Source organism: Barbus barbus (genome assembly GCF_936440315.1).
Source record: "Barbus barbus genome assembly, chromosome: 21".
Taxonomy (NCBI): Eukaryota; Metazoa; Chordata; class Actinopteri; order Cypriniformes; family Cyprinidae; genus Barbus; species Barbus barbus.
The window spans coordinates 1,775,124-1,802,329 of NC_136749.1; the positions used below are offsets into that span (position 1 = coordinate 1,775,124).

Genomic DNA, 27,206 nt, shown 5'->3' on the forward strand with positions numbered 1-27,206 from the left:
CTCGCAAAGAGCTGAATTAGATGGAATTGCTGCCTGATGGGAATTAAAATCAATCTGTGAAGCTGGGCCAGTCAATCAGTAATTTTCTCACACTCTTAAAAATAAAGTTGCTTAAAAGTTTCTTCACAGCGATGCTATAGAAGAACCATTTTTGGTTCCACAAAGAACCATTCAGTCAAAGGTTCTTTAAAGAACCATCTCTTCCTTACCTTTTTATAATCTGAATAACCTTCTTTTGAAACAAAGAACCTTTTGTGAACCAGAAATGAAAAAGAAAAAGCATTATAATTTGTGACTCATGCACAATATTCCATGCAGGGCTGCACTTTTTTGTTTGGGGGGGGGTCTAATTGCAATTTTTTTCATAAGAACTTGCAAATATGCACTAAAAAATCCAGGTTTGGTTATAGGACTGTACAATTTGGCAAGAAATTTTGGGATTATATATCAGTAAAAAAATTATTATTTAAAAGTAATAATTGTAATATTTCACTGTGAAATATTTTTTAAGAAATAATAATAATTATTATTATAATTATATTTGCATTCCAACTGTAAAATTACAGCAAACCGTTGAATGGTATTTTGATGGAAAAACCGCTGTTGATAAGAGCTTCTCATTGCAAGCATATAAAGATAGTTGGTGCATGTTGCATTTCCAAATGCATGTTAAAGTGACTCAGAGCAGATGCAGATGGCGTTCATGTGAAGCAGCATTTACTGTGAACCGAGATGCTGAAAACAGTGAATCACGCTCTGCTCATGAGTAAATGAACACAGTGCTCCTTTAACTCACTCTAACTCACCCTGCATTCAACTCACGTTAACATCACTCTCAATAAGGCAGTGTGTATTTATTTTATTAAATAGTGATATGATATGATAATCACACTAAATCATACTGCAATTATGGATTTATTTCAATGAATCCTAAAGCCCTAATTCTGTATCTTCTAAAGTCATATGATTTAACAACCCCAAATTTAAGTTGTTACTCACTGAAACTCCTCCCAACTGTAACTACTGACATCAGTCACTTTTTTTGGTCATGAGGCATGTGAGACCAATGGGACCTAATAGTCAGTTATCAGCTAATGACTAAATCTCAGTCTGTTCCTCATACAGAGTGTCATGTGACTCCAGCAGACATTAAATATAGTGAGTGCATCATATGAACTATTTTTATGGTACTTTTATTGTGTTTGTTTTGTCATTTTGATTTATATCTGTTATACTGTATGGAAAGATCAGAAATTATGTTCTTTAAGAAATCACTTGTTGTGTTCATACAGGTTTGGAAGGTGAGAAAAGGATGACAGAATCTTTATTTTTGTGTCTACTGTCCCTTTAAATGTAAAGAGCATGATCACTGTCAGACTGATGTGTGTGTTTCTGTGTGCTTTTGCAGTGGTGTCGTCGGGGTCAGTGTGTAAAGCAGGGTGATGAAGGTCCGAAGCCGGTTGATGGTCAGTGGTCATCCTGGTCTGGCTGGTCCAGCTGCTCGAGAAGCTGTGAGAGTGGAGTGACCTACAGAGAGAGACACTGCAGCAGCCCCAGGTACATACACGCAATAAAGATCAAACGAGAGGCTCCTGTTCACAACAAATTCAAATGGTTGACGTGAAAATCATGCACAACAGGATTTTAAACAAAACATTGCAATCATTTCTTCCAAAAGAGTAAAACTCGATACTTGAAATTCATTTGCTCCATATCCAAGAAACGATTATAACCTTTATTAATCCTTTCTTCGATACAGAGCAAATGAAATGCAAGTGTTGTACTCTTTTGGAAGAATTTATTTTACAATCATGTAACATTTGAAATGGAAAAAGTGTGCAAATTATTTCATGTTGTTTTATCTTATTGCAATGAATCACTACTATTCAAAAGATTTTTAAAAATATTTAATTTAAAGTTACAAACATTTTCTATTTCAAATAAACGCTGTTCTTTTAAACTTTCTATTCATCTGTGAATCCTGAAAATAAAATGCATCACAGTTTCCACAAAAATATTGTGCAGCACAACTGTGTTCAACATTGATAATAATCAGAAATGTTTGTTGAGCAGTAAATCAGTATATTAGAATGATTTCTGAAGATCATGTGACACTGAAGACTGCAGTAATGATGCTGAAAATACAGCTGCGCATCACAGAAATACATTATAGTTTAACACATTCACATAGAAAACAGCTGTTTTAAACAGTAATAATATTTCATAATATTGCTGTTTTTACTGTATTTTTGGTCGAATAAATGCAGACTTCTTTTAAAAAATCTTATTTTTTCAACCCCAGTCTTTTGATTGGTAGTGTACATTTTAGGCTTATTGTAATTTTTACATTTAAATTTAAATTTGTATTATTTATTTATTTATTTATTTTTAGAAAAATTTGAAGAGTTTTGCTACAAAAAAAAAAACAGTTAGTGAACATTTCTGAGTTGATTTGAACCGAGAATCTCTATAATTTCCTATCTGCTATAGCATTCCCATTTATCTGAAGGCAAGCATAAACCTCTTCAGAAGTACTGGTTTTGAATTATGCCATGAAACTCTCTATAGAAGAAGGAAAGCTAACAGGAATGGAGACATTGGGATACATGTGATCCTGTGAAATACTGTAGTTCTACTTGATTTTTCATTTCCCACAAGTAGGAATATTATAAAAACTGCTGCATGGAAAATCGCTGGCATTGTAAGAGAGTTTGATTCATGCTCTGATAATCATTCATCTTGTTCTTCATAATGATGTTTTATGCACTGCTGCACTTTATATACAAACTTTTCCTCTGCTGAAATTTCATTTTAAGCGTCAAGAAAATGGATTCCTTGTCAAAATAGAATGACATCTTAATTTCATTGGCAATGCATCTCATTACTACAACAAACATTACAGCCGCTTGGCAACCGTGAGTGATTGAATGAAGTTGCTGTTGCTGTAAATCAGGACGTGTCTCGTGATCGGTTTCTTTTCCCGTCTTTTCTTCTCTCTCAGGCCGATGTATGGCGGTAGGTTTTGCGAGGGCTCGTCTCGCTCTTCTAAACTGTGTAACACCGCTGACTGTCCTCAAAACGCCGTGGACTTCAGAGCTGCCCAGTGCGCCGAGTTCAACAGCAAACCCTTCCGCGGATGGTACTACAAGTGGAAACCCTACACACGTGTGGATGGTTGGTATAAACGTCTATTTCTACCGTTTTAGGGGATGTTTTGAAAGAAATGAGCTAGTGTATTTGACAAAAATCTGGGTAAAAACATTTATTGTATTATGTTTATGAATTTAGACTAAAGTGAAGTATGTTCAGCCTTCACATAATATTCACCCCCTTGAATTTTTCACATTTTGTTTCTGTTACTCCTCCAAAGTGTAACACATGGAAAATGTGTCTTCCTTCCACCACATAATAAATCCAACACATTTACGCACCAAAAGAACATTAATGTCTCTGAAACGAAAGACGTTTCTTAGTTTCTACATGGTCCTTTAGAAATGATTACAGCCATGCATCTTCATGCAGGTATGACTGGAATCTCTATTCTTCAGCACAAAGTGTCTTGATATCTGATGAATTAGATGGAGAAAGTTGGATCAGGTTCTATCACAAATCTGGTGTATTTCAAACTATTTAATAGTTTTTACCATGTGCATTCGTTCATTGGATCATCACACTTAATGCAGATTGTTGGATGACTGAGCAAGATTTCTTCCATTCTTGATGACTTTCCCAATTAGAAAATGTTGCTGGATCCATATTCTTGTTGCTTCTGGAACCACATTTCAAATCAACAATTAATTTTAGGATTTTGGGTTGAGATTGCCATTGTGAAAAACAAATACACTTTAGCATACTTATCAAAAAAAGCACTTATTATGTTTAGAATGGGGCTGCTTCAACTGTCTTGTCGACTAGTTTTTCCCTCTGATTTTAAGGCGAGTTAATGAAGGGATTGAGCTGTGACAGAGTGTGTAGTGCTTCTAGGAAGATCCAGAGCTTTGTCAGTCTTTCTATAACCATTTCCAGCTGTTTTACTCCTAGCAGCTTGATCTCAAAGTTCCTCGGGCTTCATTAGTTGTGAGACTCACTGAGTCAGTGAAATTTGGTGTACTTTCAGACAATTGAACACAGATGGATTTGAAAGCAATGCAGTTGTACCTGGTTAACATATTTTGCGTGATTTCAGAGTTTACATTCCTAGTGTGATTGAATAGTTTACACACAAGTTAGGCTATTTAAACCAATCAATTAAGATGGATATCCTATGCAAATATGCTTTAATTTCGGAATGTCACAGAGCAGAAACCCATGGGGGTGAAAACTTTTGAATTTACTGTCCACAGGTTATAGGACATGTGTTTTTAGGGAACACTGCCTGATACTCCCTGTGTGTTATATATATATATATATATATATATATATATATATATATATAATATGTGTGTATGTGTGTGTGCGTTGTTCCAGATCAGGACGTATGTAAGCTCTACTGCTTCGCTGAAGGTTATGACTTCTTCTTCGCCCTCTCCAGTAAAGTCAAGGATGGGACGCTCTGCTCACAGGACAGATCCGATGTCTGCATTGACGGCATTTGTGAGGTAATGTACAATATTCACAATATTTTAATTCTGACACTAAGCAAATACTGCATAACATGAGGTCTTAAGTCACTGTCTGTGTAGATATTATATACATGTTGAAACTATAGATACCAGTATTGGGGAAAGTTACTTTAAAAAGTAATGCATTACAATATTGCGTTGCTCTCTAAAAATGTAACCAAATGCATTATTTAAAAGGGTCATTGGATGCAAAATTCACTTTTCAAGTTGTTTGAACATAAATGTGTGTTGGAAGGGTGTGTACACATCCATCCTATAATGATAAAAATCCACCCAGTGTTTTTTTTTTAAATCCCTATTTTAAAATCCCCTTTCTCAAATCAGGCTGTTCTGATATTCCTGTCAGAATGACGTAGTTCTGTACAGGCCCCTCCCACGATAGTTGATTGACAAGGCCGTCTTTCCATAGACCCGCCCTGAGAGAGAGAGCTGTCTGCCTCCGGAGGCAGGGGAAGACAAGATGTCTCCAATTAAGCGATTGAGGTGTTTTGTTGTTGGATGTTGTAATGAATATAGCGGCCATCATTTACTCCCGACATCTGAGCTGCTGAAGACGCAGAGGATTAACGTTACTTTTGTTTTGAAGGGAATGCGCCGATCCCCGATCTGCCTAAATATGTCTAATCGTGCGAATAATTCGCGATCCAGCTTCATCTACAGAAGAAGTGAGTATAAGGGTTTTTATGAATCTTTGCAAATCGCCTTTCCTAATATGTGCTAGTTAGCTAGTTTCGCGGCTAAAGTAAACAGTACTGCTCGTCACCCCACAGAAGAGAGGGGTGGGGTCAGTAGAGCTTATTAGCATTTAAAGCAACATGGACTAAAGAAACGGCTTGATGAAAACAGAGCTGATTTTGACAGGTTTAAAAAGGTGTTTTTTACACTACCATTGAGAAATGTTGACCAAAGTATTTTATAGACTTTTCATTAAGACCTTAAAGAATCATATCAACTTGTGGAAATTGTGCATCCAATGACCCCTTTAATTACTTTTTATGGAAAGCAGCCTAATGCGTTATATAACTTTTGCGTTACTTTTTCTCCTCTGGCCTGGGCTTGCTTGTTTGTTTTTAACATAAAAAAGTTATATTTTTGGCTAATGCAAAAGACCTTTCACACCAAAAGTGAAATGAATAAGCCTTCTTAAATTCAAAAAGCTCAAACAAACCTTTCAGCTGTGCTGCCATTCTGGATTGCATGAAGAAAAGGACACAAGTTCAAGACTTTCATCTGAATCACACAAAAAAAAAGGAACACAAATGTTATGATTATGTAAAGTAATTTTTACAACATTAAAGACTCTGGTTAATAAAATGGGATTAAATGCATAAAAAAATTGTTGTTACCATTTAATTTTTGCAGGTTTGCAAACTATTCTGAGTTATGAGTATGCGTTTATTAATTTTGAGGAATACTGAATCTGTTTTTTGTGCAGGTGAGATGAATAAATGCATGTTGACATTTAAGCCCCTTTGACACAGAGATTCCGGAAAATACACAGGTAATGTGTTCCGGGAATCATCCCGGAATTGTTTGATTTTGGTTCATTCACACTGCCAGTGATTTTCCGGAATCTGTGCGTGCGTTCACACACAACCCGTAAAGATCCCGTAGAGACCCGTGACATTTCATGTGACGTGTATAATGTGCCGCGCACCATTTCACTAAACTGGCGAACGATTTTAGCTTCAGCGCGGATAGTGAGGAGCTCCGATCGCTGCTTCATTCCAGTTTACATATTTTTCGATGTGTGAATGTTGATCTGCCTTCAAAACACCCGTTAAAAGAGTCGCATGATAACGCGCATCATCAGCCTTTACGGCATTGGTTCTGGCTTTTGTTCACACAGCGCTGGTTCCGGGACTGAACCCGGCAATGTTACAATGTTACCGTGTTTGCATTCACACAGAAGGCACTCCGGCAATTTTCCGGGACCAACGTGCAGTGTGAAAGGGGCTTTAGTCTAGATAGAACTACAGAGACATCATCTTCATACAGCGCACACAACTGCACTTAATCCCGATTTCTCTCAACACAGAGACAAGAGAGCTGTCAGTCAATACATGGGAAACAAAACAACTGGCGTTACTTATTTGAAAAAGTAACTCAGATATTTCCACATAAATTAAAAAGTAACGTGTTACTTTACTTGTTACTTTTGATCAAAGTAATCTGATCCCGTAACTCTTGTTACTTGTAATGCATTGCCCACAACACTGGTAGATTCTGCCTGGCCTTAGTCTAGTTACTGGAAAGTAGTTACTTGAAGAATAATGTGGTTTAAGTAACTTTCAGCTGAACATGTGTTGAATGCAAAATATTCTTTAGTTATTCGTGTTGTATTCTCTGTCCAGTGGTTTGTTGAGTTGTAATACATGGCTACATTTAATGAAAGTATCATGCTGTTGGTAGTTGTGTTTTTCTCTGGTAATGGACTACTGACACAGTGTTATCATCAAAACCAGAGATTTTCAAGAGGATTCATCTGTAGTGAATTCTCCCAATGATTGATTTTATGTTTTCTTCTGCTGTGGAAATCCTTCTTGAGAGGCAAAGCGATCAAATGCATTTCATCTCAGTTTGGTTCCTTCAGAACACACATCAGTTTCATATTGCGTGTTTGGATGTTTGCGGCGAAAGAGCCAACTACTATTTTGTTCCATTAAATTTGACTTCAGCTGCTGCATTTTACTGACAACATTTCAAATCTGCTGTTAAATTAAAAGAGAAATTATGTTAGCATGAAATAGTGACAAATTGCAGTGGACCAGAACAATTGTAGTTCAGCAGATTTAGTTCAAATAAGCAGTATAATGAATCATTTGTCATTTCATGTTTTAGATTATACATGAGTCGATGACATAAGTAGTTTGCACTCAAAACATTACACAAAGAAAATGTGTACTGACTGAACATTCAGCTGAGAGCATTTGATCTGTCTATTTGGACATGCATGTTGAAATCATTACCTTCTTGTGTCTTACTCTAAGATTATCTTTGTAGTTTGGAGCATCTTGTACCTCTTTATTAATACAGTGTGTTTACACGTGAGCTTGTGCAGCAGTGGTGTGTGGTGGTCTTCTGAAATAAGGAGTCTGAATCCCCTGTCTGGTTTTGGGTTTTTAGTCCTTGGTAAACTCTGAATGTTTAATGATGGTGGTGACTGGGCAGTCATTAAAAACTCAAGATCATTATTTTAAGTTTGATTTTATTTGGAAATGACAGAAAATGCTGATATCTGAGCAGGTGAGTTGTTTTCTTTTTTAATTAACCCATTCATTTCCACCATTTTGACTCAATTTGCCAATTTGTGGACACAGGCATCACACTGACAACATCATAATCGGCCAATCACAGCTCCATTTATTTTATTTTCCTTTATTTAACCAGGAAATCACATTGAGATATTGCTATCTCTTCTTCCAGTGAGACCTGGTCAAGACGGCAGCACATAAAGTTTCATACAAAAAGAATCACAGACACAGTACCACAAATTACACAATCACAATTCATAAATAAAATCAGATCATGAAAAACAATTACAAGTATCCTTTAAAACATTATACAAAAGACATTTAAAAGTACTTAATATTGGAAGTGTGTCAAGATTAATTACATTGTGCAATTCATTCCAGGCCCAAGGAGCATATTAAGCACATTTACCAAATTTTGACAATACCCTTGGAACTGTTAACCGAATGCAAGAACCCGATCTAGTACAACGACTGTTAATATGTAACATTAACAAATTAGAAATATAAGATGGTAATTTACCTAAGAGAGCCTTTGTGATGACTAAATACATATGTGATTTGTAATCCATGGAGGCACCTCTTCGTCTCTCCTGACATTTTTGTCTGATTTTACTGAACTGTTGTAACTGGAATGATGATTATGAGTGCTTTATTTCTGCTTGTGTGCTTGCTGAGAGCTCCTGATTTGTGTTTTCCAGAGAGTGGGCTGTGACAGGGTGCTGGGATCCAATGCCGTGCCGGATCTGTGTGGCATCTGCAAGGGTGACAACTCCACCTGCAAGATCTACAAAGGCCAATACACCAAACAACATTACCTGAGCCGTACGTGTCTGTGTTTGCTCTCCGAACACCATTCTAATTAGAGCTGGGAAAAATAGCACGTCCTGATTTTGCTGAATTAGATGTGTTCCTAGGTCAACGTATTTTGTTGACCCTAAAACAACATTTGGATTTAATTTAACCTAAAAATGTAATCTTGACCATATCCCTACACCTAAACCTAACCTTAACCATGAGTAATCCCTAAAATCTGAGGAAATGATAGATGAATGGCACTGATGGACAAGCACCAAACACTGATTGTAAGCCTAAACTTCATAAAAACTATAACCTGGTTCTTCAAATCTGATCGCGATGCTGTTCCAGGGTCACATCATTAACACTGTTAAATGCCACATTTATTATAATGGATTTATGTGAATATTGTTTTAAATTCACTTAAATTAAGTTATTATATTAGTTTTAATGTCCTGTAATTGTTAAAAAAAATACCATTTTATATCTTTGCACTGGCTTGAATTATACCGACTGAACTTAACATTTCAAGTTGAAGTTATTTTTACAGTGTACTCAATGTATCCCCATAAATAATAATAAAAAATATATGTATTTCCAAACAAATATTTAAAATATAAAATATCTACTTACATTTATATTTAAATACTGTCATTTGGTGGTTTCCAAATTCAATGTAAAAATATATTTATAAAAATAAACTGGAAATATATTTTAAAATATTGTACATTTTAATGTTAGGTTCAATTAATTATGATTAATTATTAAATTCTGTCTGTTAAAAATTGTTATCACCTAAGGAACTTACCTATGAAATAATACTGTTTATGTAATCCAGAAAATAAATAAATAAAACATGGTAACACTTTATTTTGATAGTCCACTTTAGACATTCTACTAGCAGTAAGTAACTTTTCAACTACATGTTAACTAGCAGTCATTAGAGTATTAGTAGACTGTCTGCTTAATATCTGCTAACACTTTATTTTGATGGATCCACAACATACAACATACTGAGTATGAGAAACTTTGCAAGTATATGTCAACTTATTCTACTAACCCTAATCCTAACAGTGTACTCTGAGAGTTAGTAGACATGTTGTTGCAGAGTTACTTATAGTTAGTAGAATGTCTAAAGTGGACTATCAAAATAAAGTGTAACCTAAAAGATTAATTGCGTTTAAAAATATTGTAATTTTCAAAAATAAATTTTTTATGATTTCCGCCCTGTGTCTTGTGTAGAGTACTACTGTGTAGTGACCATACCGGCTGGAGCGCGCAGCATCCGTGTGACGGAGCTCAACTCATCCAGCTCTTATCTGGCCCTGAGGAATCTGCAGAGGAAGTATTACCTGAATGGACACTGGACAGTGGACTGGCCCGGACGACACTCCATCGCTGGGGCTGTGTTCGACTACAAGAGACCCTACAATCGTCCTGAGAGCCTCACCTCCACTGGACCCACCAATGAGACACTGGTGGTTGAGGTAGTAGTTGCCTGTAAATTTTTTGATCTTCTATAATTGCATAACTGACCAGTTACAATAATAAAAAAAACACCAATTTTTAAAATAACCAATTTTTCTGTTTATTTGCTTTTACTGTGCTCTATAATAAGGCATTTGGGCTCTGCTTTCTTGGCTCTGTCTAATGAGAGTGCTGTCTTGGTGTGTCATATTACTGCTTGCCAGAGTCTGCTGTATTGTGTAAAGTGTGTGTCTCATCTCACACATAGATTTATATTTAGTCTTGATGTAATCAAAATGAATGCTGCTGGGCACAAATAAGTGCTAGTAAGCAGTTAGTGAAAAACTAGTACATGGCATTTATTAAAAGAAAACCTTTTCACCCAAAAATGAAAATTTGGAGGAAATGCTCTCACCCTCGGGCCATCTGAGATCAGGATGAGTTTGTTTCTTCATCAGGTTTGTATAAATGTGTCTCTGCATCAGTGTCTCAGCAATGGATGCTCTGCAGTGAATGGGTGCCGTCAGAATGAGAGTCCAAACAGCTGATAAAAACATCACAATAATCCACACCACTCCAGTCCATCAGTTAACATCTGGAGAAGATAAAAGCTCAAACAAATCCATCATTAAGTTGTTTTAAAGGGGTCATGACATGACACTGAGAAATTAAATTTGCCTTAGCATATAAGAGGTCTTTGTACCATTAAAACATCCTGCAAGTTTCATAGCTTAAAACGTTCTCCTCAATATAAGCAAAGCATTTGTTTAATCAAGCTCCAAAAACGGCTTGTTTTGGATCCAATGGGACAATGTTTTGTTACCTGGGCGCAGTCGTTTGCTTAAACACGCCTCCAGACCAAGACATCGATGAATAGTCATCATCTCAGTATAGGCCCCACCCACTGAATAGCAGAGGTATGGGGCGGCGTGCCCTCTAGAGGAGCTCATGGGCACTCCAGCTAGAGATTGTGACACTATGCAATGACACTAGCCAATCATAAAAGTGCCCGAATACTGACAAGCCTTAATGGACCCTCCCCTTAAAACAGGTTGTTTTAGATAGAGGGTTAGAATGAGGGTTCAAATTAAGCATTTTTTCACATATTTATTTGGTGGGTTTTTTTTGTGCAAAAAACTTTATTAACATAAGTAAACCTCAAGGAACTTATTAAAATAAAAAAAGTCCATATCATGACCTCTTTAACTTCAAATCCTTGCTTTAGGCTAAAATACGAGTCCATAATCCAAAATAATGCTTCCTCCATTGTCTGAAACAGGAGAGAAATCTGCACAGATCAAGCATTGTTTACAGGCCAAAACAGGTTTAAACATTAGAAAACACTACATGACATTGTTAAAGTTGCTAAATTCAAACTTGAAAATGTTATAAAAACATGAAACCAAATGATAGGAAACCAACATAAAACAGTTCACGTCTAAGCTTATTTTATTCACTTCAATTTTTGAAATATCTTTCCTTTGTTGATATTTATGTTACTGGCTATTTGTATTACTCTTCAACATGGAATTACGGTTAAAATGAACTTCATGTAATACATTTGACTGTGTTAAATGCAGAATGTTCTGATAGCAGGAGACATTGTTCGGCGACGCAGCATGTCGTAACACTCCTAGTGTACTCGTTGTCCTCAAGAATTAAAGAAGAATGGTTTCGAGATTTCTTGTGTGGTTGATGGTCCATTAGGTCTTGTGTGTTTGTCCCTGCACAGGTTCTCATGCAGGGCTGGAATCCGGGCATTCAGTGGGAATACACACTGACCAAAGAGCATACAGAGCGACGCAACCAGCCCAAACACAACTACACGTGGGCCATCGTTCACTCGCAGTGCTCAGCCAGCTGTGCAGGAGGTACTGATCAGTCTGAACACAACATGCTGCAAGTAGAGGAAAATGACAAATGTAGGCCAGACATTACACTGCAGTCACGTGTTAAAACATTAGCACTTTCACTGAATCAGTCTGCTACAGATCTTCTGGCGGTCTGTGATTCTGTCCAGCTCAAGCTCATTATGCCCTGTTGATTGCAATACACATACAATCTTGCGCTGATTAAATTTACAGATGTTCATAAACAAATATATATATATATGCAGAAAATAAACCTATATCAATTTTATTGTTAGTGACATTTACATTTATGCATTTGGCAGATAATTTTATCCGAAAAAACATGCATTGCTTTCAACGTATTGCATTTCAGCAGTGCATGCATTCCATGGAAATCAAACCCATGTGCATCGCTACTATTTTAAGTTGTTATTCACTGAAAATTAGACAAGGCCAGCTGAAAGAACAATACCTGCGTTAGGACGTCCTTTAACCCGGGGGTCAAAGGCCCTACAGGAAGCCTCTCAAAAACTGCTTCAGCTCAAATACCTTTGAGTTCACGAATTATGTCACAGGACAAGGTCGTCATGGTGCACACAGCAAGGATGAACAAGGAACATGAGACGAGGATGTAAACTCAAAATAACAGTCTTTAATCAAATCCAAACAAGGCAGAGCAAGACAAGGCAAGGCTGACACGGACAGGAACACCGGGGAGTAACGAGTAGACCAGACGACACAAAACTGAACAGGCAGGAACTTAAATACACAGGTTAATGACTAAAACACAGCTGAACAGAATAAACTAATAATCACATTAAACAAGGACAGGAAACAAACCAAATATGGACACAAGCGGCAGGAACACATGACACACACGACAGAGGACTGACAAAGGTTGTATGACCATTAATTCATTAGGAATTATATTTAGCTTTACATAAGTCCTTGTTGTTTGTGTTTGTTCCTCAGGTCAGATGGTCAGTAAATCAGTCTGCTACAAGGATCTGAGGGTTCAGGTGAACACGTCTTACTGTAACTCACGATCTCAGCCGTCCACCGGTGCCATGTCCTGTAACACACAGCCCTGTCCCGCAAGGTAACGTCATCACAGACCTCCTCTCATTTGTTCACACACTGAGAGCTCTGATTTGGAGACATGTCAGTAGAAAGGAACCACTGTTCATTTTGGATTATTTATATACTCTTGTAGTATTTATTCATATTTTGAATTGGCTTTATTTTCTATTTTTTCAGTTTTCATTTTAGATCTAAAATTAACAATTTATTTATTTCAAAATAATTTATTTCTATTTCTATTTAATTTAGTTTAATTTCAACTCAGGGTTATCCTAGTTAAAGGGTTAGTTCACCCAAAAATGAAAATTAGCCCATGATTTACTCACCCTCGAGGCGTCCTAGGTGTATATGGCTTTCTTCTTGCAGATGAATCCAATCGGAGTTATATAAAAAAAAACAAAAAAACCTTGCTCTTCCAAGATTTATAATGTTTCTGTTACACAGTCCGAAAGACGTCAAATAAAGCGTGTGCAGCCATATTAAAACCTGCCTCACATGGCTCTGAGGGGTGAATAAAGGCCTCCTGTAGCAAATCCATGCCTCCAAAATATCCATATTTAAAATGTTAGAAACAGTTTTCTCTAATTTCCGCTAACTGTCGTACATGCAAGTCGTTCCGGGCGGATGACGTAGGACGTACGTGCAGCGCAGTGTGAGGTTATGGATGTTTTATTATGGATGGATGCGCTTTATTGCACTTGTTTTGGACTGTTGAACAGAAACACCCACCTAGTGCCATTATATAGCTTGGAAGAGCAAGGACATTTTTTTTTTATATATAACTCCGATTGTATTTGTGTGAAAGAAGAAAGTCATATACACCTAGGATGCCTTGAGGATGAGTAAATCATGGCAAAACTTTCATTTTTGGGTTCGAAATTACCTTTAACTAAAAATTAGTCAAATAAACAAACAAGCAAATAAATAAATGAATAGCAAAGCAGCATTTCTCCTTTTCAGTTAGTTTTACTTGATGTACTAAAATAACACTTAAAACAAAAAAGATATAATAATATAGACATATATAGACATAGTAATAAAAATGGAAAAACACACAACTATATTACTAAAACTTTATCTAAAATTAAAAAACAAATTCAAAATAATTAATAAAAAACTTTAATAGTATCTCTATGATGATAAAATAACACTGCTTCAACTTTTGCAACATTTCTACATTTTATGGTCTTATTTTTTATGTAACATTTATATTTAATTTGAGCTTTTTTCAATGATATATATATATATGATGAAAATATATGAAAGCAATTAACAAGAGTTTATTTGCCTTTCAGAATAAGGTTTGTTTGTGCTTTGTATTTTTATTCCTCATCTAATGTCAGTCTGAATACAGTGGCAATCTCATGTGTTATTACTCTTACACAGTGTCCATCATTAGACATGATCATTATACAGTTTATAATTAACATACTGTGCATGATTGTATTATGTTGCTCAACAAATGCATTTAACACCACAAACCAATCATTTAAAGTTTAAATTAAAGTTTATTATGCAAAGTGTTTTATTCTCATGCTAGTTACTACATGGTTATGACTGGTTGCAAGTATTTGACCCGAGACACAGATCTCCCCTGTCTGATCTCATGTCAGTGCAGCAGATCTCTGTGTGTGTGTGTGTGTGTGTGTGTGTGTGTGTGGTTTTAAACCTCACTGCTCATGGTTTCTCGTGTCCATCATCAGATGTTTTAGAAGCGTCTCCATAGCAGCGTCATGCAGAGCACATTTTTGTCTCAATTATCAAGCCTAGTCCAGCTAGACTCCCGGGCAGAGTAATTACCAACAATGTCCACTGGCTTGGAAAGGTAGACACAGAATGACGCTCACATCAGCTCTGCCAGAATCTCAGTTCACAGAGCAGGTTTTGTGCATCCCTGAGGTCCAGCGCAGAGGCGTCTTCAGAGCTGACAGAGAGACTCCTCGTGTCTTTGAGAGCTGCTCTTTAAAGCATTAAAGTGTCTGAAGCACCCGTAAACCTGCCTGATGCTCAGCTGATTGTTTCCCAAGTGTAGCAGTGTTTTCTTTGGCAGTGAGATCCAGCTCTTTCTCCCCTTTTTCCTACTCTTGCTCAGTTTCTCCGTTTCTCTGAGTTTCTCACATATCTTGAGTGTAAGAGGCAGATCACGCACTATAATCGTGCTAAGCGTCTGCATCTGTGCCGTCATTAACACACTAAACACACAGCTGCTCATACTGATGGGAAAACACTGCACTGCTGCTGCTGCTTCTCCCGTTTGCCATATCCACTTAAAGACCTGAGCATCTCTTAACAATAATAATAACCATAATTACCATAATAATATATTTTGGTGCGAGGACCTTATTTGAATTGCTTAGTTTCTTCTTCTTCTTCTTCTCCAAAATGAATCGCAGTTTTGAAGGCCTAAACATGCTCGAAAACTCATGAAACTTTGCACACACACCAGAAGTGGTGAAAATTTACATCTGATATGGGTTTCAGAAGTGGGTGTGGCAAAATGCCTTAATAACGCCACCTATAAAATTCAACGAAGTGCCACTCGAGATATGTTTCACATGTACGAAATTCAGTAGGCACATGTAGCACATCAATAGCTACAAAAAAAGTCCCCCTGTACGAAGTCCAAACCCCAACAGGAAGTCTGTTATTTTGAATTTTCATTGAAAGTTTTGTGCTGTTTTTGCCATTTTCAGGCGTTGCATTTAAACGAACTCCTCCTAGAGATTTAAACAGATCAACACCAAATTTGGTAATCTAAAGCCCTTTGTGATGTTAAATTGTGAAGATCTTGAGTTTTTGTTGAAGGGCGTGTCCGTGGCGTCCTGACAAACTTTGATGTTTTGCCATGAAATAGGAAGTTGTTATAATTAAGGCAGACAAAGTCTTGTCCTGAGCACATGCCCATGCCCATATTCAGTAATAGTCATAGTGCCACCTGCTAGCAACAGGAAGTGACATATTTTATGCTGTAACAAACTCCTCCTAGAGATTTAATGACATCAACATTATATTTGGTCAGTCTACTCTGACCAAATGTTCAGGCCTTTACAATGTTAAATTGTGAAGATATTGAGTTTTCGCTGAAGGGTGTGTCCGTGGCGGCCTGACAAATTGTAATGTTTTGCCATGGAAAAGGATGTTGTTGTAACTACATACAATGTGCGATCTGCCCCAAACTTCTCACGTTTGATAAGAGTCCTGGCCTGAACACATCTGAAGGCCAATATTCTGTTATAATCATAGTGCCACTTGCTGGCCACAGGAAGTTTGACAAATTGACATATTCCTCCTATATTTACCACTTTAAATGCATATTGCTGACCATTCGCTGTTTTCCTGGCGGTGAGCCCAGGTGCGACACTACTTGCAGCTTTAATATTTTTGTTGCATTTGTATTTAAAATCAGGCATACAAAAAAATATCAGTTATGTATGTTCACTACCATTCAAAAGTTTCAGGACAATAAGATTTTTTTGTTTATTGTTTTTTTAAAAGCAATGAATACTTTTATTCATCAATTAAATTGATCAAAAGTGACAGTAAAGACATTTATGTCACGATTCGCTGTGGTAAGGAGCACGAGGGAAACGTTTAACAGTTTTTAATACTTGAAATCACAGGGGATATCCACGACAGGAACACAGGAAACACACAATATCCAACAAGTAGACCCGACAAACATGAACTGAACAGACAGGGCTTTTAAACACATGACAATCAGGGAAAAACGAGACACACCTAGAATCAAATCAACGGAAGACAGAAACTGTGACGAAGGAGGGAGGAGCCAGGGAAGAGAGCAGGAGGGACCCGGAGCACGAGGAGCCAGGCTGGACCCAGACCACAGCCATAATGTCGACCCATGGTGGAGCCGACGGAGGAAGGAGCCATGGAGTAGGAATGGCCACTGACTCCAGGGGGCCGACCAATGTTGGCGGTGCAGGTGGTGGAGGAGCCAAAGGCAGAGACGGAGAGCCAGGGGGATCCTGAGGATCTGGGGGACCAGGGTGGAGCCGAGGGCTCTGGCAACTGAGGCGGAGATCCGCGGCAGAGCCGGAGCGACTGAGGAGGAGCCGAGGGGATGAAGGAGCCGGAGGAACGAAGGGACGAGGCACAGCCAGAGGAGTGGAGTCCCGAGGTGCAGGATGGTCGACGCCAGACCAAGGTGGAGCCGGAGGGATGAGGGAGCTCGGTGGAGCTGATGGATCAACGGGTGATGGTGGAGTCGAGGGAGCTAGGAGCCGAGGTGGAGCCACTGGATCAACAGATAAAGGTCCCGTGGGGCTCGCACCGTATAGATAGGGGGCTGAGGGCGAGCAGAGGGGCTGCCAGAAGACAGCGGTGGAGGAGGCAGGAGCGGGTGGGAAGGCAGGCATTTGTGAGCCTCCTCTGGGCTGAACAAGGGAACAGGATGACACTCTGGAATATCGGGCTCTGGAGTGCACTCTCGAGGAGCGGGCACTGGAGGTTCGGGAGCCCCCTCTGGGCTGGACATGGGGACCAGAGACGAAGAAGGACTGGATGGGATCAGCAAGGACAACGGAGAGAGGATAGGAGGCAGGTCGATCTCCAGATCAGTTTCCCAGTCTAGCAGGTCCCCTTCCAAATCCAGCAGCCCCAGATGTGCGATCAGCTCACGCTCAGCAGCTGTTTAGTGGGCAGTGGTCCACTCCGCGCTCTCACTGTCCATGGCTTGCTCCCTTGTGGTGGGCACTGTCGCCGGCTCTCACACCTGGTCTGATGGGTTGGGCTCATCTTCCGGGGCAATCCTCTGCTCAGTCACTCGGCTTCGCGCTGGCTCATCGTTTGCAGCGGGAAATGGCTCTCCGTCATCGGTGGGCTTGGGCTGATGCTCCGCACCACGGGGATTTGGTGGGCTGGGCTCTGGGTCAGAAGTGAATATAGCAAGATCATCCACGGGGCAGATGGTGAGTGGCGATCCATTTCTCGCCAGAGTCCACTCCACGAAGGCAGCGAATTCCTCTGCACGCGACGCTCAGGCTAACGTCATCCGGGTAGCTGGCGAGTTCCGCGAGGGCCAGAAACAGTCTGGTATGGACCTTGAGCGAACACTCCCCCTGCTCCAGGCAATTCCGGGCAGACAAGGTGATCCATGAGGGCACAACGGAAGGAAACACTGAGAGAAAAAACAGAAAAAAAAACACGGAGGGAACACACGGAGGTAACAGTTTCAGTCAGGTCTTCTGTCACGATTTGCTGTGGTAAGGAGCATGAGGGAAACGAGGAAACGTTTAACAGTTATTAATACTTGAATCACAGGGGATATCCACTACAGGAACAGAGGAAACACACCCTATCCAACAAGTAGACCCAACAAACATGAACTGAACAGACAGGGCTTTTAACCACATGACAATCAGGGAAAAACGAGACACACCTGGAATCAAATCAACACAATCAATGGGAGACAGAAACTGGGTCACGGAGCACATGGGGAGGAAAAACAGTCCAGGGGCTTGACAATTTATAATGTTACTAATGTTTATAATGTTAGATTTCCATTTCAAATAAATACTGTTCTTTCTATTCATCAAAGTATCCTGAAAAATCAAATGTATCACAGTTTCCACAAAAATATAGTGCAGCACAACTGTTTTCAACATTGATAATAATCAGAAATGTTTGTTGAGCAGTAAATCAGTATATTATTATGATTTCTGAAGATCATGTGACACTGAAGACTGCAGTAATGATGCTGAAAATACAGCTGCAGATCACAGCGATCAATTACAGTTTAATATCAGTTTCAGTTTAATATCAGTTTAATATTCACATAGAAAACAGCTATTTTAATATTTACAGCTATTTTTTTTTTTTACTGTGTTTTTGATCAAATAAATGCAGCATTGGTGACATGCAGCCTTGATGATTTTTTCAAAACATTAAAAAATCATAACAACCCTAAAACTTTGAATGTATACATGTTTTTAGATTTGTTGTTTTATAAAATGTATATAACATTTTAATCTAATTAATTATGATATGGCTATTAATTAATTAAAACAATAAATGTCTTAATGTTTGCTGAGAAAGCTTTTGATGTGAAGATAATTTATTGCATTATTGTTGAAGATGAAAGCATTAAATGGACAGATTTTCAATCATGAAACGTTGAGTTGCCTTTTAAAAGAGCTTGTCTGATTTCCATGGGTAAAAGATTCCAGATTTTGGAGTAATAAAGCATTTTAAACCTCTAAAGCTGCACATTCACCTGGACCGAGAACCTGCATCCCATGAGCCTTCGAGCCTCTCCAGCGCTACATATGAGTTCAGTGATTGAAACAAACAGGTAATTTCCCCAGTGCGTGTGAGAACTTGCTTCATCCATCATGTTTGCATGAACTCAAAGCTGATTTGATTGCTGACAAAGAAGGGCATTGCCCAGTAAACATGTTGAGATGAATTAGCCCACTGATGGGCATCTGGCAGCTCGGTCTAGGCGTGGTGGGGTGAAAGGTCACCTTGGCCAACTGGCACTTCTTGGGTGTACCCTACATTAGTCACATGTTGGCACCAACGTTCATCCATTCCTGGGACAGTGACAAAAATGACCTCACAACCCTGACCCCAGCACCGAATCTGGACAATTGTAGACCAGCGCGCAGTCATTGGATTCGACAATTCATGGCAGGCAGATCCGAGAAACAGAGATGGTGATGCTGTTGCTGTTGCCTCTATGGTGATGCACGTTTTTGTGATTTCAGATGTCAGAACTGTTATTATTTATTCCGCTTGATTGTGCAATAACCTGTTCTGGCAGAATAATCTGAGTTGAGACAATGCAAACGAGAAATATCCATCTCTGTCACGACATATACAGTAATATGGCTAATGTGCTGATTTATGGTGGAGGATATTGAATATGCAGTGAGCTCATGGCTCTTCAGGAGACGCTGGAGAAACGCTCTCGTGATGAAGGTCCATGCTTAACCTGCTGCTGAAAAACAAGGGCTTTGGAGGGATGAGAGCATGTCCTGCAGGATTACTGAGAGGGTTTTGGGTCCGCTGGGACTGAGGAGAACCAGACGAGATTGGCTTTAAGGCGAGGGAAGAGTGACATGGTAAAGCTCAGAGGAAACAGAGTAATGTGGGACACGTCGCTGACAGACTGCTGTGAGCCCAGGAATAGGTGTTTTTCAACCAGTGGTCAGTGAAAGGTATTTCAGAAAACATTTTCAAACATTTAGAAATATGAACTAAATATATATTGTTTCAATTCATTTGTATGACGTTTGCAATTTTTGCAACCTTGTTATGAAAAATACTCTAAAAAACTACACTCTAAAAAAACTATTTTGGCTATAAATAAGAAGAATAAACAAGCAAACATTTGCATTGATCATTTTGAGAAATGATGTTCAACCAACAGACTACTATGTTCAACAAACTAAACAACACATCATTTCAACATTTATTCTGCTTATCCAGTCCTGTGCAAAGCATGCTGGGAACACAAAATCCACTAGACAATTTCAGGTTACTACATCTTATTATTGATTTGATTTAACAGACCTCATCAAAATAATGTTTGCAGCATAATTCATTTAAATCAATACATTTTTAACCATGCATGGTTAAATCAGTAGTGATATCAGTGATAATGGCCATCATAAGAAGCCATGACACAAATATGTATAATACCAATTATTAAAAATACTAGAAATACTTTATATTGTTTATAAATACATTTGGAGATTTAGCGTGGAAAATATATTCCAGATGGCAAATATACATTTTAGGTGTGATAAATAATGATTAATTGCTATTTTAGAGATCAGAAACCCTAAAATAGTATTTAAAACCTTGTGTGATTTGCCATATTCATGGCAATAGACAAAATTATTTAAAATTGTAAAATAATGTAAATGGTTTACTGGGTTGCAAGTAACTGTATCTTAAATGTAATTGTTATGTGCAGTTGAGAAAGTCAAGACCTCTGAGTTGAGAGCATTTTAACACAGATATGCGTTGTGATTAGATTAGTGTCTTTAGGTCAGTTAGATGATAGCTCACACAACATATTTAATAGCTCACAACAAAACTAATTGATTTTTTAGTAAAGTTTATACACCCATGCACATTACAGATCCAAATGCACTGGTCTCTGACGGCTGGAGATCGGATCTGTGTTGCACGTGTTTTCTGTAACGCACTGGTGGTGAGGGACACGCCGCTCGACTGTCAGCGAAAGTATCGAACAACATATCAGCAAGTGTTGATGGCTTTAGAGACAGACAGACAGACTCTGGTCCCATCCCAAAAACACGCCTGTCATGACCGTTACAACAGCCTCTCGTGAAATCATTGACAAAGACGGATGATATGTGCAAGATCCAGTTGGCAAACACCCTACACTCTTACAAATAAAGGTGCTGTAGAAGAACCTTTTTTGTCTAAATGGTTCCATAAAGAACTTTTAACATCTAAAGAACCTTTCTGATTCACAAAAGCTTCTTTGTGGCGATTCTTCAGATTATAAAAAGGTAAGAAAGAGATGGTTCTTTAAAGAACCTTTGACTGAATGGTTCTTTGTGGAGCCAAAAATGGTTCTTCTATGACATCGCTGTGAAGAACCTTTTAAGCACCTTTATTTTTAAGAGTGTAGAAACTGCAATAGTAATTCTGCTAAAAGGACAGTCTAAAACTGTAACAACTGTATAGCAACACCCTGGCAACCACCCACGACACCCTCGCATCACTGCAGGGACTTCAGCACAAATGAGCATCTCTCGTTTCAGTGCAGTCGACTGCTCTATCTCTGGATTTGTCTGATTAAACCGGTTTCCCTGGCACACAGATGATCTTCCCTTATGTCAGTCTTCCCAGAAAATGCTGACTAGGTCCTGTAAAGTGATCCGTCCAAGCATTGAGTCTTCATGGGCTTCCTGCCCTGAGAGAGAGAGAGAGAGAGAGAGAGACAGAGAGACTTTGACTTTTAAAACCCTTTTAATCTACACCATTTCTCGACACATTACAGAGCTAATACACAAAAAACATCAACAAAGTATTAAATAACAATTTTACCAATTAAGAACCACTCAGTGTCACAAAAGCATCTCTCACACCCCACCTCATTTTGAAAAAAGGATACATTATCAGTTTCTTTATAATATGCAAATTCAACAGCAACCCTAAATTCTACCAATTATTTAAAAAGAGACAACAAGGCAACATCTAGACCAGCATTTTTACATTGATGAGTTTTCAGGATTGCTAACTTGGCTTGTCCTAATAAAAACTTGGCAAGCACGCACCGTTCATGCCATGACTGCGTATACTTGCAACCAAACATAAAAAGGGTTTTTGTAAATGAAAATCCCAATTTCATAATTAGTTTTTCTAAAAGTACAAAAAGTGGAGTAAGCCTTGAACACTCACAAAATAAATGAAACACAATGTCAGAAGCCTTACAAAAAGAGCATTCGGGTATAACCTGAAGCAAAGGTGTTTGTAGCCAACACACTGTGAGAGAGAGAGACAGAGCGTCAGGAAGAGGCCAAAACTAAAACAATTGAATGCACATTGAACAAACAGGTAAATAATGGTATAATGACAGCTGTTGTATGTAAGATGCAGTGTTTTTGGTGAAGACCATCACCGTCCCCATGTCTGATCTCTCAAATGAGGTTTTTAAAAGAAGTGCACTCTAAAAAAAATTAACATGAGCTCTTAATACAGAAATGATATACTTTACAAGAACATACACACACTAAATGTAATGTTTTCAGACAATTGCATGTTATTTGTTATTAAATAAATGTATTACAGTTTAAATTTAAACTAAATGCCACTAGCTGAAACTTCCAATTTAGTGCATTTAAAATATATTAACTTTAAATGTAATATACTGTAATAACACTCATCAAAATAAGTGTACTTCGTAAAGCACAACAAAAGATTATTAAAACATAATGATTTAAGATGTATTTTAAATTAAACGTTTAATTTGACATTATTATTGCAAAGTGCACTTTTTAAAAGTACACTACAAGTGTGCATTCAATACAGTTAAGCACATTAAAGCCCTTGTGCCACCACTGAACCTGCAGTATGTGCTGGAGGGTATTTTAGAAGGCTAATGAAGGGTATGTGTGAAGTCAGGCTTGTGTAGCTAAAAACATTTGCGTTCACACTCATAGATTATGTTCAGAGATACTTTGTCCAAGAGCACAGCAGTGAGTCACTCCGCGGGTAACAGCAGCCAAACATGTGCTGGTGTCTATCCAGCCTCCTGACGATGGCTTCATGACGTCACGACTGAAGCAGGTGCTGCGAGAGCACCGTGAAAATACTGTTTTACTGGGGGTCTCTCTCTCACGCTGTGTTTGTCTGCCTCATTAACTGGCCTCTGTAACCAGCATTCATTGCATCAGGTTTATCTGATGTCCTGTATGCTTGGCTTGAACTCTTTGGGTTTATGAGAGGCCAAGGTTAAAACCCCTCCAAACTCGGCACACAATCACACTGTTGAGGTGAGGGACACACACACACACACTGCATTAGAAAAAAATAATAAACCATCTGCAAATGTGTCTGAATCAGGTGTTTTGGTGAATTTAGTGGATTTATGAAGTCAGTTCTGAGGTGTAAACAATCACATTAACTACCAACTAATCCAACTAAACCAACTAAATTCTTTACTAAAGAATTACTAAACCAACTAAATTCTTTACTAAAGAATTACTAAACCAACTAAATTCTTTATCAAGTATATTCATGTCTTTCTTTCCAATAAATGACACTTCTTTTATAAAATCATACTATTAGTATATTTTAAAAACTAAATATAAGAGAGTATACTGTGAGACTACTTTTTATGTAGTCTGTGTATCAGAGAGTTATACTTAAGTATACTTGGCTTATACAGAAAAATCTAAGTATATTTTGGCCTATACTTGATTTAAGAAAAGTGCAAAAATAATACATAAATAGTACAGTAAATAAGTACTGCATAAATGTACTTGCAGTGTAAAAACTAGCAAACTACTCAGTAGATTACTTTCATATATTAAGTGGGCTAGAAGTATATAACTAGTGACTAACATTATATCTAGACCTTTAATTTTAGTATAGTTGAAAAACTAAAGAAAAACATAGATGTTCTTAAAGTTTTCTACTGTTACGCTTAAAGTACACTTAAAATTATACTTTTATAAACTAAAAAGTGTGACATTTTAGTCCCAAGAAGTATTAAAATGTCACATGCAAGTACATTTCTAGTACAATGATTTTAGTGTACTTGCTACATAAAGTGAACTTGGAAAATATACTTGAACTTTACTGCTACTCAATAAAATGAACTTGAAATATGCTTCTTTTTGGTAAGGTTTCATTTGAAATTTTGTATCTAATGAATGACATTCACACATTTAAGTGTCCAAACAAATATAATTGATTGTCACGTTATCTTTATCAACCAAAATGTAGAAGATTATGGTGATATAAATGTTTGCTTCAGCCACATCCACTCGCATAAGTAGCCAGTTGTGTGTCATCTCCTGAAGACAGACAGCATGTGCAGACACACTTAGCGAGTATTTTAGGGCGCCACATTATTTGATCTTTAGTCCTCAGTGCCAGAAAGGAATATGGAGAAGCCATTACATCATGGAAATAGGTGTAGGTTCACATTTAGAGCCTGACATCACTGCGGTCGGGGTGAAAGGTTAATGTCGGACGTGTGCGATCGATCGGCTTCCTCCACTCACAGCATCTATTGAAATAAAGTTGTTCATTTTAAACATTTAAATTTATATAGCAGCACTAGCATGAAAACTGATAGCTATATAGAGCCATAATAGAATATAATGTCCATGTTCAGTCATATTTATGGGGCAAATAACTAAAGTCTGATTGGCCAGACGAGTGCCAACTGCAGCGTATGCATTACGGCTCAAATCTCAGATGCTGGAAGCTGAGCCCTGGTGAAATCATAGCTGTGTGAACGTTTAATAATTAATACATTCACACAAACAGGTTCATGGCAACAGAGACACAAGACCACATATTCCCTATGATATATGTGACCCTGGAGCACAAAAGCAGTCATGAGTAACACAGGTATATCTGTAGCAATAGACAACAATACATTGTATGGATCAAAATTATACATTTCTCTTTTATGAGAAAAATCATTAGGATATTAAGATCATGTTCCATGAAGATGTTTTGTAAATTTCCTACCATAAATATATCAAAACTTAGTTTTTGATTAGTAATATGCATTGCTAAGAACTTCATTTGGACAACTTTAAAGGAGATTTTCTCAATATTTAGATTTTTTTGCACCGTCAGATTCCAGATTTTCAAATAGTTGTATCTCAGCCAAATATTGTCCGATCATAACAAACCATACATCAATGGAAAGATGATTTATTCATGTGATGTATAAATCTCAATTTCAAAAATATTGACCCTTTATGGCTGGTTTTGTGGTCCAGGGTCACATATTATTAAGCTCCTTTCATTACTACAACCGCCCAGCCGAGGTTTTGCCAAAGGTACCTTTTAAAGCAGATCAAATGTCTGATTCCACCGTATAAATATGGGATGTATTCCACTGCTGGTTTATGACTGCAGTGATGGATGGCATTGGTCAGAGCTGTTGCTCATTCCAGTCCCATGATGTGCTTGGTTTGAGAAATAACCTGTAGGATGTTTGAATGTGCTGACGGGGATCTCAGGTTGTTTGGGGGCTTTAGGGTGAATTGATGGCCTTTATCAGCTGATATTTTGACTGGTGGGTTTTGCTGAAAGTCAACAAACCATCTGCCCTTGATGATCAAGGTGTCTCAGTGTTAACCCTTTCCTAACCGGAGCGGAGGCTTGTGGGAAAGGACACTGTAACTAGATTCATTGGGTACGTTCAGAATAGCATACTCCCATAATATTATATTTCTTCTGTTAATGTTTACAATACCGTGTCCCACAATGCAATGCACATCTCCTTTTAGACCAGTGTTTTTTTATTGTGATCTAAAAAAAAAAGTGTTAATTTAAATAAAGCTGATTTAAAAATTAGATGAAAAACTAAATGAAAATTAGAAATGTTGTATTGGCTACTAACTGAAATAATTTTAAGTACTAAAATTACAAAAACAAACACTGAAATAAATTAAAGCTATATTGTATATGATGTCTAATGACATGACAAAAGCATACAACATTACTAAAACTTAATTTAAAAAATAAAACTCAAAAGTGTAAAAATAAAAGCTTATTCAAAAAATTAATAAAAAGTAGTATATAAATAATATCAAAATAACAATGTTTTTGAATCATTATGTAAATAACTGACAAGATTGTGGTCATTTTATACAAAATAAACATGAATTAAACTTTATGCAATTTAAAAAAAGTTGTGTTTTTTTAATAAATTAAATAAATTTTCATAAATGAAAATTAAATGAATTTTTAAGTACCTGTATCAAATATAATGGAACAAAACATCACATAATTCATCAAATCAACTGTTTTAATCATATTAAGTCAAATGATTTACTGTACATCTTTAAAAACGGTTAAACATATATGAAAGGGGCATAAAGAATCACTTTGTATTGCATAGCAATTATGACTCAGAATTCTGTTTAAATGCTTATCATAATGTTTAAAAACAGTAATCTTTCTGCAGTTTGCTGTATACTGAGAACTATGTAATAAGCAGTACACTAATACTTGCATAAGAAATGCTCTGGGAAAGTTCAGGTTGAACTCTGCACATATGATAAATATGAGTGATTGTTTTAACACAAATAACTGGCTCCGGATGTCATGCACTAATGTGTGTGTTTTACTGTACACCACAGCTGGCGTGTGGAGGACTGGGCTACATGCAGCCGCAGCTGTGGATCCGGAGAGCAGATCAGACAGGTGCGCTGTGTCCAGAAAACAGGCCCGGATCAGGTGCACATGGTGACCGATGACCAGTGCGCACCACCACCGCCGCCCCGCAGACAGACCTGCAACACACACAGCTGCCCGCCGGCCTGGAGCGCCGGACCCTGGTCTCAGGTTAGTGCTCAGTCACACAACTCTGTGTCAGTCATCAATGCATCATACAGTCAAACAAAAAATATCATTTCTGATATATTTTTATCAAAGGGACACTATAGTTT

General features: G+C 37.8%; 1 protein-coding gene across 1 annotated transcript in view; it reads left to right on the top strand.

The window, feature by feature from the left end:
* LOC306887280 (A disintegrin and metalloproteinase with thrombospondin motifs 16-like) overlaps positions 1–27,206 on the top strand; it is a gene marked incomplete at its 5' end in the record, with an annotated part of 81,120 nt that overhangs the window by 48,732 nt on the left and 5,182 nt on the right. Inside the window, 8 exons of the mRNA XM_079444906.1 lie at positions 1,409–1,557; positions 3,002–3,174; positions 4,468–4,598; positions 8,575–8,698; positions 9,914–10,158; positions 11,871–12,009; positions 12,961–13,087; positions 26,898–27,102. Coding sequence (XP_079301032.1) covers positions 1,409–1,557; positions 3,002–3,174; positions 4,468–4,598; positions 8,575–8,698; positions 9,914–10,158; positions 11,871–12,009; positions 12,961–13,087; positions 26,898–27,102 — 1,293 coding nt within the window. The remainder of the gene's footprint in view (positions 1–1,408; positions 1,558–3,001; positions 3,175–4,467; positions 4,599–8,574; positions 8,699–9,913; positions 10,159–11,870; positions 12,010–12,960; positions 13,088–26,897; positions 27,103–27,206) is intronic.